The 13,245-nt window shown below is 38.7% G+C and overlaps 1 protein-coding gene across 1 annotated transcript in view; it reads right to left on the minus strand.

The window, feature by feature from the left end:
* BMP5 (bone morphogenetic protein 5) overlaps positions 1-13,245 on the minus strand; it is a 72,570-nt gene that overhangs the window by 9,266 nt on the left and 50,059 nt on the right. Inside the window, exons 4-5 of the mRNA XM_007055070.4 lie at positions 8,154-8,351; positions 105-181 (exon numbers count right to left, since the gene is read on the minus strand). Coding sequence (XP_007055132.2) covers positions 105-181; positions 8,154-8,351 — 275 coding nt within the window. The remainder of the gene's footprint in view (positions 1-104; positions 182-8,153; positions 8,352-13,245) is intronic.

Genomic DNA, 13,245 nt, shown 5'->3' on the forward strand with positions numbered 1-13,245 from the left:
GCAGCACCAGTTACCACCAGGGAAAATCCCTCTGCAACAGATGGCAGATTGTAAAAGAGATTATAGAAATTAGCACTGATAGGAAAGAGCGTTGGTATCCATACCTGCCATCCCAAGTCACGGAAACTCACATAAAGTTCATGTTTTTTACAGGCTTGCTTTTGTTCACTTGTGTTGTAATCTACAAAAAGAAAAAGACACTGTTCAGACACACTGCTATGGAAGACAAGATTCAGCTATTTTAAGTTCCTTGGCAAACTTGCACAAAGCAAAGGAACAGAAATACTCTACAGCTAGGGCTGGTCCATAAAGTCAATATCATTTTTTGAAGTTCTGAATCCCCAATCTCAGGCTGGCATAGTTTGCGTACGGAGAGGAAATGATGCATTCAGGATTAGGGGAAATAACTTTTTATGCTGCCTAGCTGCTAGCTATCGAAGTAGCAGGTAGATGTAATTTTGCAAGCTGGAAAAAAAACATCAAGGGCATGATCTAAAACTCACTGAAGACAGTGGGAGTCTTTGCACTGGGTTTTGGATCAGGTCTCAAGTGCCAGACAAAGAGTGGGAGAGACCCCAATTTCAAATTAAAAATATAAAAAGCATAATTCCAGTTATTTAAATCTTAGCACATTTTGTACAGCTACTTTTTCTACCATTGTAAAAAATATCCGCCTAACTAATGACCTTTAGCTGTTAATACGAATTAAACAAGTAGCACAACAGATGGACTTTAAAAGCCTGATTGTCTCTGGCCCTGGCACAGGTGTGCTAAAATGGGAAGACCCACAGAACCTTCTCTACACTCTTGTGCCAGGGACAATCATAATCTCTCCTTGGGGAAGTACAAAGACGTGGGGAAGTCCTGGTCCCATCCCATCACCACCCTATCTGAGCGGTTGGATAGGAATGCGAGGCCACAGGTGGGAGCACCTCAAGGGATGCTGCAACTTAGCCCATTCTCCTGTTTGCCTGGGATCTGGGAGAGTGATTATGTCTCCTGATGATGATCAGTATTCCTGCCAGTTAAAAAAAAGAATGGTTTTGGTGAAAAAACGTTTTAAGACAAAAAATGGCTTTTTGATCAAAACCAAACATTTTCATGGGCCATTTTCATTTTGGTAGAAATTTCATAACCACGCGCTCCCCCAACTGAAAATCCAAAATACTTTCTGAAAATTGAAATTTTTATTCAAAACCCAAAATTTACCAAACTGACTTTTTTAAAAACTGAGAATGGTTTTCAAAAAACAAAAGTTTTGGAGGTTTCAGGGCGGGGGGTTGTGTGTCTGTCGTTAACAATGCATTTTCTTGGGAAATGCAGGGGGCCTTTTTTAAAATTTCTGATGACAAATGACAGCCTGCTCTATTTAATGTACTATGGAATGACACGGTTAGGCTTTCTGTTGCCTGGAATAGCTCATAACATTATGTCCTTCAGGTATGTTAGATAGGTACAGCCATTAAAGGTTCTGGTTAGAACCTGGGCTTGATTCTGCACAGTACTCTCCAGCTCAGATCACCAAAATGCTGAAGTATGTGCTTAGCTTTAAACAGCTTAATAGTCTCATTAACTTCAGCTTAATTTTAAATAATTTTTTTCTACTTTGGGCTGGCGTGCTCACCACTAGCTAGGAGCGTGTCCTTGGTTAATAATGCAAATACACTGAGGATTAATATTAGTTCAGAATCTTAAACAAGTTTTCTTTGATAACATTCTATGAATATTTTTCTAGTTTTAATGCTCCTTGAAGATGAATTTTGAGCTTGCATGCTCAAACTCTCAGAATGAATTTTAAATTCATGTTCCATGAAAATCCACACAAGAAACTAGATTATGAGTTACTCATTGAACAAGGAAATAAAGACAACGCCATATGTCATTTCAAATTTCAGGCACTAAATTTAGAATAGAAAGCCATAGTATAAATGAAATGTGTGAAAAATATGACAATGATTTCAGAAAGAAACACGCAGGAGAAAGTCACAATCCATTTGTAGATGGTCCACAAACAGAAAAACAGGTGGAAACTGGTGAATAAATTATTCTTTATTAAGTTCTCCATCAGCTTGAGCTCTGGAATCAATTTCTAATTTTTTGAACTTTTCATGTTTAACACACAACCTTCAGCACCAAAAAGATTGTGGAGGGGACCCTAGGCCTGTGGGAAGAAGGCTCCATAATAAATATGTATGGCATCACTTCAAATATCTTCACAGTCTTGAAAATCCCAAAAACTACTTAAAAAAAAACAGATTAATGCTGTGTGGATGTGAAAAAGTCCCAGGATACTTGATATGCAGACATGCATTTGATATATAGCTTTCTGAAACCTACCTAACCACACACCTATTTAGAATGCTAAACTACTAAAGCAAATTCATATTCCTTCCCTACATTCTGCCTTTTATATAAGACAAATGTTGTGTGTAATGTAACATTACATAAAAGTAGCCACGGTGACATTTACAACAGGATCTGGTGCCAAGGATCCAGTTTCACATTCTGTTGCTTCAAGGTCCATATGCTTATTCTGTCAGGCATCAAAACCATGGGATATTATGACTGACTAAACTTTGTACCTAAGCCATCCAGGGACCGCAGTTGTGTTCCAAATCTGTATGTGGCAGGAGGAGCTGTGGGGGTAGGGCAAAGGAATCAGATTTTTTATTCCTATGCATATTCACTGGCAGTCAGAGACGATTTTGGTTTCTAAAGAAGAGATGGAAGTTGAGACATAGGAACCTGCCTGCATTTACTATCACAAAGTACCATATGTTTAATTAATTAGTGTGACAGCAACCAATAAAATCCAGGAAATACACAGTTAAGCATGTTTTTCCATTCTTATCTCATAGCATCAGGAATGAAAAGTACCACAGCCTTGCTTTTGAATTTCTGGGTAGATGTCAGTTTGCATCATTGCCTTTACATTATTAAAATATAGATTTCATTTTGTGCCAAATTACTATTTCCCTCCCCCTTTTCAGAACCACTTTTTGAGGAAAAGGTTGATTTGTTTTTGTTTTTTGTCGATTTGAGGACAAGTTAAAGAAAGAAAAAATACTTTTCCTCTAGTCCCTTATCAGCCAGACAACTGCAGTTTGACCAAAATGGAAGTAGCACCTGAGAAAGAACTGAAGAAATACTGCAAATTTCACCCGTCTGCTTGGAACAGAAGGGAGGGCCTGGAGGATACATTCTGCTTTCTGCAGTGTGTTCTTGCATTGTATTTAAGCCATGTGCCCTAAAGTTTTCACTCAATAGAGGGAGGTTAAGCACAGACCTGTCAACATCAAGAAGAAAACTTTTGCCAGATTGTTATATTATATAGGTTTTGTTCTTATTCGCATTTTGTTTGCGTGCATGTGCGGGAGTATTTCAAAAAGGAGTTTCACAATTTTAATTAGCTGTAAGGGGGAAAAGAAGGCAGTGAACTATGGCAAGTAGGAATGTCTTTCTTGACTTGGTGAGAGAGTGAAATGAACTTAATTCTAGTGAGAACAAAATCAAAAGAATCAAAGAATGATCAGGTTAAAGTCAAGAAAGGAAGTCCCCAAACTAGTGTCTTCTGCAAAATGATAAAGAAATAAGACTAAACCCTGTGCTATGCAAATGGCAGCAACCATAACAGGAGCATGTCATGTGGCTTATGCAGAACAGCATTTCCCACCAAACCTACTTGACTCTGAGGCATTTGGCCAGGGGTTTCACAACAGGTAAAGAGATACGGAACCAAATTTTGTAATTACACCACTTACAATGCCATTCACTTTGATGGAGTTGCATGGGATATAAACTGGAGTAGAATTTGGCCTACTGACATAAGCTTAGGTATTTGCAGTGTTGTTGTAGCCACATTTGTCCGAGGATATTAGAGAGACAAGGGGTAAGGTAACATCTTTTCTTGGGCCAGTTTTATTGGTGAAGAGGCAAGATTTCAAGCGACCCAGATCTCTTCCCCGAGGTCCTTCTCCAGCCTGAAGAAGAGCTCCGTGTAGCTCAAATGCTTGTCCCTTTCACCAACAGAAGTTGGCCCAATAAATGATATTACCTCACCCACCTTGTCTCTCTAATAAACATCAATAGTTAGGCTACTATAATCTGCAAATTCCATTGCCTACGCACGGGCAAGGATGAGCATAGTGGGCAGAACTATTAGGTTTTCTATTCAGTTTACAGAAGTTTACTGTACCTTTTAGATACTGGCCATTGGTAGGGGCTGTGCAGAACTGCTGCACCCCTGCACACTGGGAGAGTGTGCCTTCTTCTGTATCCCTGCAGGGGATGCAGCATACTCCTCCTTGTGAACCTCCCAGCTCCAGTGGTTGGTAAATGGGCAGAGGAACCCAGGGATTGTGACTACATTCTGCCACTGTGCAAGGACACAAGAAGGCTAGTGGTTTATTTTGCTCTCCTCTCCCCCTTCTTACACCTTAGAGCAGCTGAATAGAATCAGTCACTAAGCTTGCACCGACTGGTATCTTCATTTGCAGATAGTAACTACTGCAATAGCTATTACAGATCTTGAAAAGTTGATTTTGTTCAACTCTTATAACTGATACTTAATAACACCCTAAGCAAAGGGACTGGTGTGCAGTTACACAGTAATGTATGATGTGGAAACTGCTCAGAGAAGATGCAAGCAAGACAATGTAAGAGCAGCTTGGTTTGCCATGGTGAAAGTAGGTACCATGGCTTACCTCTCAGGACAGTTTTGTTTTGCGGAGCCCCATTACTTGATTTTCTCTTTTCAGCCGCACCATTTAATACTTGAAAGAAAGTTCTTGAGATGCAAACTAAAAGCTCTTCAGCTATACTGTGAAAATATGCAAACAAACTCCAAGACTACTTTCAGACTTAGAAAACTCCCTCATGCTCACACAGACCCTTTCAACTTGGAGGAATCCCAAGGCACTTTGCAACATGAAATATAGATGGCTAAATATAATTACAGCACCGTTTTTCAAAAGAGTTCTGAACAGACCTGAAATTCGGGAAATATGGGTCATGGGATAAGCACAGGAGCAACTCACAGCATATAAGTGTGGGGGATATCACTAGCCATCAGTTAACCAACAGTCAAATAAGTGCAGTCATTGTTAATATGTAGGAATCATTTCACTAACCGCTGAAATGCAAGCATCTCTAGGGTGGAACATGACTATTTTTAACAGTGCAGTACAACACTTGAAATGAAGAAGTAGTACATGCTAAATTTAGGTGGCAGGAAAAATATAAGTAGATTGTAATAGCAGAATATAACTACCCAAATTGTAATTTGATCAGGACATTGGGCAAACACCACTGCTCTTTCTAAAAGTGCCAGGAAAGCCTTAATTATAAGATTTTGGAGTTTAGGAATTTGTCTTTACATATTATTCAAACGGCCTCTGTAACATCACAGTGACATCTCCAACACTGAAGCCTGGTTGATTTAAAGGGAATAGTGCTGTCTACAGATGAATGGCTTTTATGAATCATTACAAAATGTACTATACCCAGCTTTTAGAGGAGCTTTCACAAAGTTACTAAAACAATTACAAAATGATGGCACATTCATAAAATTTGGTGATGTTGGTCAAAAATCATTGATAAACCTCCCAAAACAATTTGAATTTTTTACCACTAAAATTCTGAACAGTTCTTTACCTACCTCTTATTTTAAAATTAGTTTCTTGAGAGAAAAGCATGGGAATAAAATACATAATTACTGGGGAACAGAACTACCAAACAGGCTTACGTGACTGAATTATGATTATCAGAATCAGTAAAAATGTTGTGGAAAATATGCAACAATGAGTTTTATATATAATTTATGTATGAAGTACTATTCACCCTGGAAATCAGTGATTGCTTCTTTGGAGTCTTTCTGGTTGAATGTATCTGAGCAGGTTTCTTTTCAAAACTTCTATTTATGTCACCTTACTCAAAGCCATTTTATTCTAAGAGGAAAATGCATCTTTCTATATCAATATTATTTACTGTGAAGGAACAGTTCCTTAGAGCCATTCCTGACCATCTTGCAATTACACACACAGATACAAACAAAGATCTGGTATAAACAGGTACAACTCCTTCTATTAAAGTCAATGGATTTTGACAGATTCAGACCTGGTGTAAGCAGGCAAAACTCCATTGACTTGACACAGTGAGTTACACCTGCTAATACCAGATCTGAATTTCTCAGCTGGTTTAAAACACGCTTAATAGATTTTTAAACCTCAATGGATTGCCCCTTTTTGAAATTTTAAAAGCATTTAATTACTCTTCTTTTCTTAGCAAATGTGCTTTAAAACAATCAAATGGGGTTTTCTGATGTAAAGCAACAATAAGTAGTTTTTTTTCTTCCACCAGTAATAATTTAAAACTGTCCAGTCTGTTTTATATATTGATAATTGTTCCTCTGCGTGATTCTTTCTTGGGCTATAAAGTGGTCTTGCAGGTGAGTTGTTCCTGAGATCATTTGAACAGTAAATGAAAGAACTTTACAATACCCAAAAGGGACAGGCAAGAGAGCAATTATAAGTAAAGCACCACTAAGTCTTAACACCTTGCAAGTGCTTTTGAATATATGGACAGGAGGCTTTTCAAAGGCTGGACTGTAGGGTTCTCAATCCCTGAGCACAATGAAAAGGTGCATGTTATCTCTCTGCTGCCTGCCTCACAGGATAATTTCTGCTCCAGTTCCTCAGTGTAGAGTGGAGCAAAGAGGAAGAAGCCCTGCTCCAGCAGACAGCACAGCATTTTAGTTATATTTTACATAAAAATAAAATCCACCACCACCATGACAGGTATTAATAATAGCTACTACTGACTGAGCTTTTTTTCCTTTTTCGTGTGTGGCATTTTATGGGTGTTGACATTTATTTATACCTTAAAAGCAGGTTTGGGATCCAGTAGATCACCTGGTAAATCTCCATAGCCTCTGACAGAAACACTTGGACAGCCAGTCCCAAGTGATCATGAAATCAAGTGAAAGTGAAATCCATCCCTGAGCAGAGGGCCAGCACAAGGCTTATACACTGCTTAAGACCCACTTAACCTGCTATTTTGAGGGTCTAAATGGGACATACTAATCTCTGCAAATACATGAATGCCACCCTATGACTGAATTCTGGTCACAAAACTGCATTCCGGGGCACTAATTTACTTACATAATGGACACGTTTGAGAGGCTGGCAACAGCTTTCAAGATAAATTCTTGATCCACTAATACTATACTCTGCTACAGTATCCTCTAAAAGATACATATTTGGATGTGCAGGTCCTGTCCCCAAAAAGAAAGACAAGGTTTGTCCAAAAGGGGGAGATCTTGAATTTCAAACAAGTTCTTCATACTCCTCTAACTGGAAACATACCAGGAAATAATGTATAGACCATAATTAATTCCAGACACCTAATGGAACAAACAATCACCTTGAGCATCCTCGTATGCATTAGTGTCTGACTATGTGAGTTTTTCAACACTTTTCAAGTAAGAAAGAGATCAAATTGCACAAGGCATACTAGCATTTAGGGATACCATGTGGATTTATAACACCAGGAGAAATCTCAGTTGTCTAAAACAACAAATGGATTGCACTCATCGCAATAGATTGCTTTTTCTTCTCTGAAAGATGAGACATGGAAAATAGTTTTCATACAAAAAACATTCAAGTGACTTATCAAAAGGTTCAAATTCGCCACATTTGGAATAAGAAATCCTTTAATTATCTGCATAGCAGGTACACGGCTATTTGCTAGAAGGAATTTTAGTCGGATGGCTCACCTGCACTGGCACAAACATTGAAAAAGTGTGCTGAATTACCCAATCACCCGCTAGTATATTAAAAGTTCACATAGCACAGTACACATTTAACTCAGCAAGACGTGTACTGGTAGCTGTGGTTGATTACACATTTTCAATCTCATTACTGACCGTTTCCTTAATCTGAGTTGGATCTTTCAGCTTTTCCCAGCCAAAGTTCGCAGTGAATAATTCACCAGCCAAGAAGACTGAGGCTGCTGAATCATCACTGCATTATTCATTTGGACCACTGAATGTGAGAATGCACAAATTTATTTCACAGTACCTAACTTTTGAAATGTGCCACCTTATAGTTGCACTCTCAGATGCCTACTGCATAGATGGTACTATGGCTTCATCTTACCTGCAACACTGGGCATCCTGGAAGAATCCTGATGGCTACTGGATTTGTTGCGGTTCTGATTTTTCTTTTTATTGTTGGCTGCTCGGACAGATCGAAAAAGCACTTCACTCGCCTTGAAGAATGCAACCATGAATGGCTGCTTTGATTGAGGCCCATGTCTTCCTATAAGACCGGCTGATTTAACATTGATACTGCGACCTATAAAATAATGCAGACATACAATTAATACCATATGCAATTTTGCTCTTTCTGGTTGCCAGATAAATATATGGTGAAATCCTGGCGCAAATGACGTCAATGGGAGTTTTGCCATTGTCTTCACTGGGGAAAGGATTTTACCCATGACCCTGAAGTTATAATATTAGAAACCTTAACCTTATTTTGTAGAATGTAATCTAAAAGGCAAAGAACTCAATAGATCTATTTACAAAAGTTTCAATAACTTCACAGACTCCCACTACATGAAAACATTGTCCACGCATTCTACACAAAACCCTGATATATTAATTCAGTGGTATATGTACTGATCTATTACAAAGAAATAAATCAACTCCATTAACTTCTATGCTCTTGGAAAAGGATAACATGATGCAGTCATCTTATTTTACATCACAAGTATGTTAAATCTGGAATTCTATTTCTCCAACTCAAATCAATAGGAATGAGAAGCATAGGCAATCAATATATTTACGCTTTAAACAATGTAAAGCATTACTCCAAGTTCATGTGAAGTCATCACTACATATACAGGGGCACTCAATCTTTCAAGGGAAATATAAAAGAGTTTGAAATATGTACATGATTGACTCCAGTTCTTCTCCTAAGGGATGTACGTACTTCTTTAAAATATTTGTTCAGTCAGGACTGTGTGGTAACCTCACTGTATTGGAGGAACTGACCCTCCCTAGAAGAAAAGTAAGCAAAACAAGTCATTGAAACTGCATCAGTGACATTTTAACAAATAAACCCTTGCTCTTAACAGAATTGACTTTGGCAGCATAAACACTTTTGTGTGTACGTGTATTATGCAGAGCCCTTCAACCGTCAGAAAAGGAGACCGTGTCACATGAAGCTGTGCAGCTGTGCAAGGCTGGGGGACACAGAGGTCCTGTAAATGTGAAGGTATTGGTCAAGAAATAGTCTATGCACTGGTGTGGGCAGCATCAGGGCATTCAACTATGGTACTAATAGATTGGAAAGGTTTGTTAAATAGCTACAAGGACAATAAAGGAGCATCTGCCTCACAAATGTACGGTATAATGCCCTTAAACTTAATTTTACCAGAAAAAGACCTTACAAATAATCATAGGAGTAAACCTTAAACAAATAAGCCTATAGGTTTCCTTTTGAATGCAAACTTACAGTGGCTCTGTGCCAGAGTCTATATTTCTTAGAAAAACTCTATCACTGGCGTAAATGAAAGAGGCAGTTTGATTTGTGGTTAAAGCAGTTTCCATTCTACTTCCACTGTAACAAATGTATTAATTCAGCTCAGACTTCCTCCTTCTGGCAGCCCTTTTGCTGTAAAAAGAGAAATTAGAAGTTCCAGCCAAATACCATACCTTGAACTGACCCACTTCAATACATAAACACTTTTACAACATGTTTATTCAGGTGTAGCACTTTAAATTGGTTTAAGATGTTTCCAGTGACAGAGAGCCCAGCAAAGGCAAAAGAAGAACTGAGAAAGTTAGCAGTTTTGGAGCAGAGTAACTGGCAACATATTCTGAACAATTTTGATAATTGCTTTTTTGACTAGAAGGGAAAAAATTATTTGTTGAAGCTACTGATTTCATTTTTAAATGGCTTTTTAGTTCTGTGTTTATCTAATTCTTCTCTTCATCTATTTAAATGACTATGAAATAACACATTAAAATTAATTTCTGAATGTTCAAGTCTTGTAGCAGGTCAGATATGAAACACTGTACAGACTATTCTCTATTCATTACAACATGGACCGACCAGCCACTTACCACAAAGTTCCAAGTTTCCTTTACTTTTCTAGAGGGAATTCTTTTTGTTCCAGTGACTTTCAGAATTTTAATTTTATCTGTAAAAGATTAATACCTTACTGGCAGACATTTTAGGAATCCTATTAGATTTATGTACTGAGGACTGTAAAAGATGTGTGTAAGTTCTCTAAATTTAAATCTAGGTTCACTGAATTTACAAAGGTGGATATTGTGTGAGAAGCAAAATACCCTTCAAACCCATGTGAACTCCCTTTAAAATAACTTTTAATATTATTAAGTTTCCTCTTGGTTTCCTTTAGACTTCAGCAGTGAGATGACTATTAAGATTCCACAAGCTAAGGTTTACTTACTTACTCAAGGTATAGAGATATAAACCATGAAAAAAAAAATCGAAGCCCATAACCCACAGTCTTTTTAGACACAGAAGCAGTTTATGTGGCTCTATACCTTCTGTTTATTTGATCTTTTGAGTAGCCAAACTAAGTTTTTTTAGGAAAAGAGGTTTTTTCCCCCAGCCCTACTGTGGATAAGGACACAATTCTACCAGACCTCAAGTCAACGGTAAAAGTCCAACTGACGTTTTACTTCTAAACACTGAGTCCCATTACCTACCTTGGTTTATTATATGCTTTAGATTTAATTGCATCTTTCAGAAGATGATTCCTTATAAATATACACTTTTCACAAGTAGTACTAGCTACATTTTACATTAGCTAGATTAGGGTAATTACACAAAATACACATCAAACTATGTACTGTCTCCTGTAGGTTACTTCTGTGCAGACCACAGAAAAAAATCTAAGAATTTGCATTTGCAGAGCATCCACAAGACTGCTCCCTGGGAAGAGCAGGAATCCCGCTTAGACCAAAGAATATAGAAGTTTGCCTCTCCATAAACCTGGGGATCCCTCAAACCCCATGCCTCTGAACTGCCTCAAGCTCCCTGTCCCTACTCTACCTCATCCAATGTGCCAAAGGCTTGCTTGTTAGCCACTGCTCCGAGATTAACCTTCATCTGTAGTGCCGATTTCAGGAGATGTTCTACACCGTGGCAAGGGAAATGGATACATTAATGCTTAACAAGGTCTGCCAACATTAGTTTATCAAAAGGTCTTGAACGGCTAGTGACAGGGACAGTTATCACTCAAAACTTAATATATCTAAATGGATGAGGTTGAGAGAGATACACAGATTCACTTAGCAAAATTTTGAAAGCTGTTCTATTGTGCCAATTCTTTGCAGCCAAAACCTTTGGCTTTTACTCCACGTGCCAGCAAACCCCCTTTTGACTTCAGTAGGAGAACTGCAGGTTCAGGTCCTATTGAGACACAATTCTCCTCGATATGCTATTAGTGTGATATATTCCAAAAACTGTTGCATCACTCAGGCTGCATCATCCCTTTCAGAGTCATATCAAATGGCAAAGTGCATCAGTCCAGATCCCTTGAGCCGATTTCTCTGACCATTCACAGGCGTCAATTAACTCTTCTATTAATAATTAGATCACAGTTACATTTATCTCGCACCTTTAATCCTGAAAGATTTCAAAGCACATATCTCCAGTACTGTATGTACATACAGAATCACAAAAATACTATCAACATTGAAGTGGAGGGCAGCAAGCTGGTGATCAACCAGCACTCAGCTCACTGAGCAACAAGGACCAATCCCTACTCTTGAAAAAAATATAAAGATCATTCAGGAATTACGTTTCAAGATGAGGATCCAGAGAGCCCCCATAACCTTCTCTATCCTAAATATGCCAGCATGCACTTCGCAACCCAATGAAAATAACTGATGGTTACTTACTTGTAACCAGTGTTCTTCAGGATGGACTTTGAACATTCACATTCTTTGGGATGCATTGACCAAGAGCATCTGGGATGGTGGAATCTTCTAGTTGTAGTGCCGCCCTTCCTTCCCCTGCCCTTGGCTTGGTCATAGAAGGGGCATGGCACCCATTGCCACCTCAGTTACTTCCAATCACTAAAGTCGAATATGAACTAACCCTAAATTAGGACTCTGCAAGAGGAGGGAAGGTGGATCGGGAAAGTGAATATGCAGAGTCCATCTTGAAGAACTCCTGCTACATGTAAGTAACGTTCATTTCTTCTTCGATAATCCTCTACATATTCCCATTCTTGGGTTAGTTTGGCAAGCAGTATCATAAACTGGAAGGAGGGAGCATAGTCCTACCTAAACAATGACTGAAGTACTGCCCTGCCGAACTGTGCATCACACCTGGATCTCCTAGCCAGTGCATAATGTCTTGTAAAAGTATGCATGGAGTTCCATGTAGCAGGCAGCCTTTCATGTATCAATAAGGGGAATATGCTTAGTGAATGCTACAGATGTCACAACTGCTCTAGTGGAATGTGCTCAAGAGGAGCAGGAGGAGAGAGTGAAGCTGCTTGGTAACACTCTTCAATACACTGCCTGACCCAACTACAGGGGGATTGTGCTGAAATGGCCTGACCCCTTGAAGAGCCAGCATATGAAATAAATAATTTGGGAGAAGACCTAAAGCTCTTAGTTCTGTCCTAGTAGAATGAGAGCTCTCTCTTCGCATCTAAGGAACGTAATCTAGATTCTCCTTTACTTGTAATAGTTTTGGGGGAAAAATAGGTAAATTTATGCTTTGATTTATATGAAATTCTGAAACCACCTTTGGAAGGAAGTTATGGTTTGATCTAAGAACCACCTTATTTTTTATGAAAGGCTGTATCAGGGGGGTCCAGCTGGAGCTCGTGGACACTGCTGTCAGAAATGACTGCTATTATAAAGGCTGTCTTCACAGAGGGATGAAACAAAGAACAGCTCACTAGTGGTGCAAACAGCAGACACAGCAGTCATATTAAAACGAAGTTTAAATTCCACGGAGGGACAGGATCCCAAATTGGGGGCTACAGATTCAATAAACCTTTTAGAAAGCTTTTTTTGCCAGATTATTTGTGCATTATGGATTTACCATCAGTGTAAGTATGGAATGCTGCTGTTTCCGCTAAGTGGACTTTAATGGAGGAGAGAGAGACAAGCTCATTGTCCTTAAGTGTATCAAGTATTACAAAACCAGTTGCATAGAGACAGAAACTGGATCAATACTCCTATTAGTTGCCCAG

This window comes from Chelonia mydas, chromosome 3 (genome assembly GCF_015237465.2).
Source record: "Chelonia mydas isolate rCheMyd1 chromosome 3, rCheMyd1.pri.v2, whole genome shotgun sequence".
Taxonomy (NCBI): Eukaryota; Metazoa; Chordata; order Testudines; family Cheloniidae; genus Chelonia; species Chelonia mydas.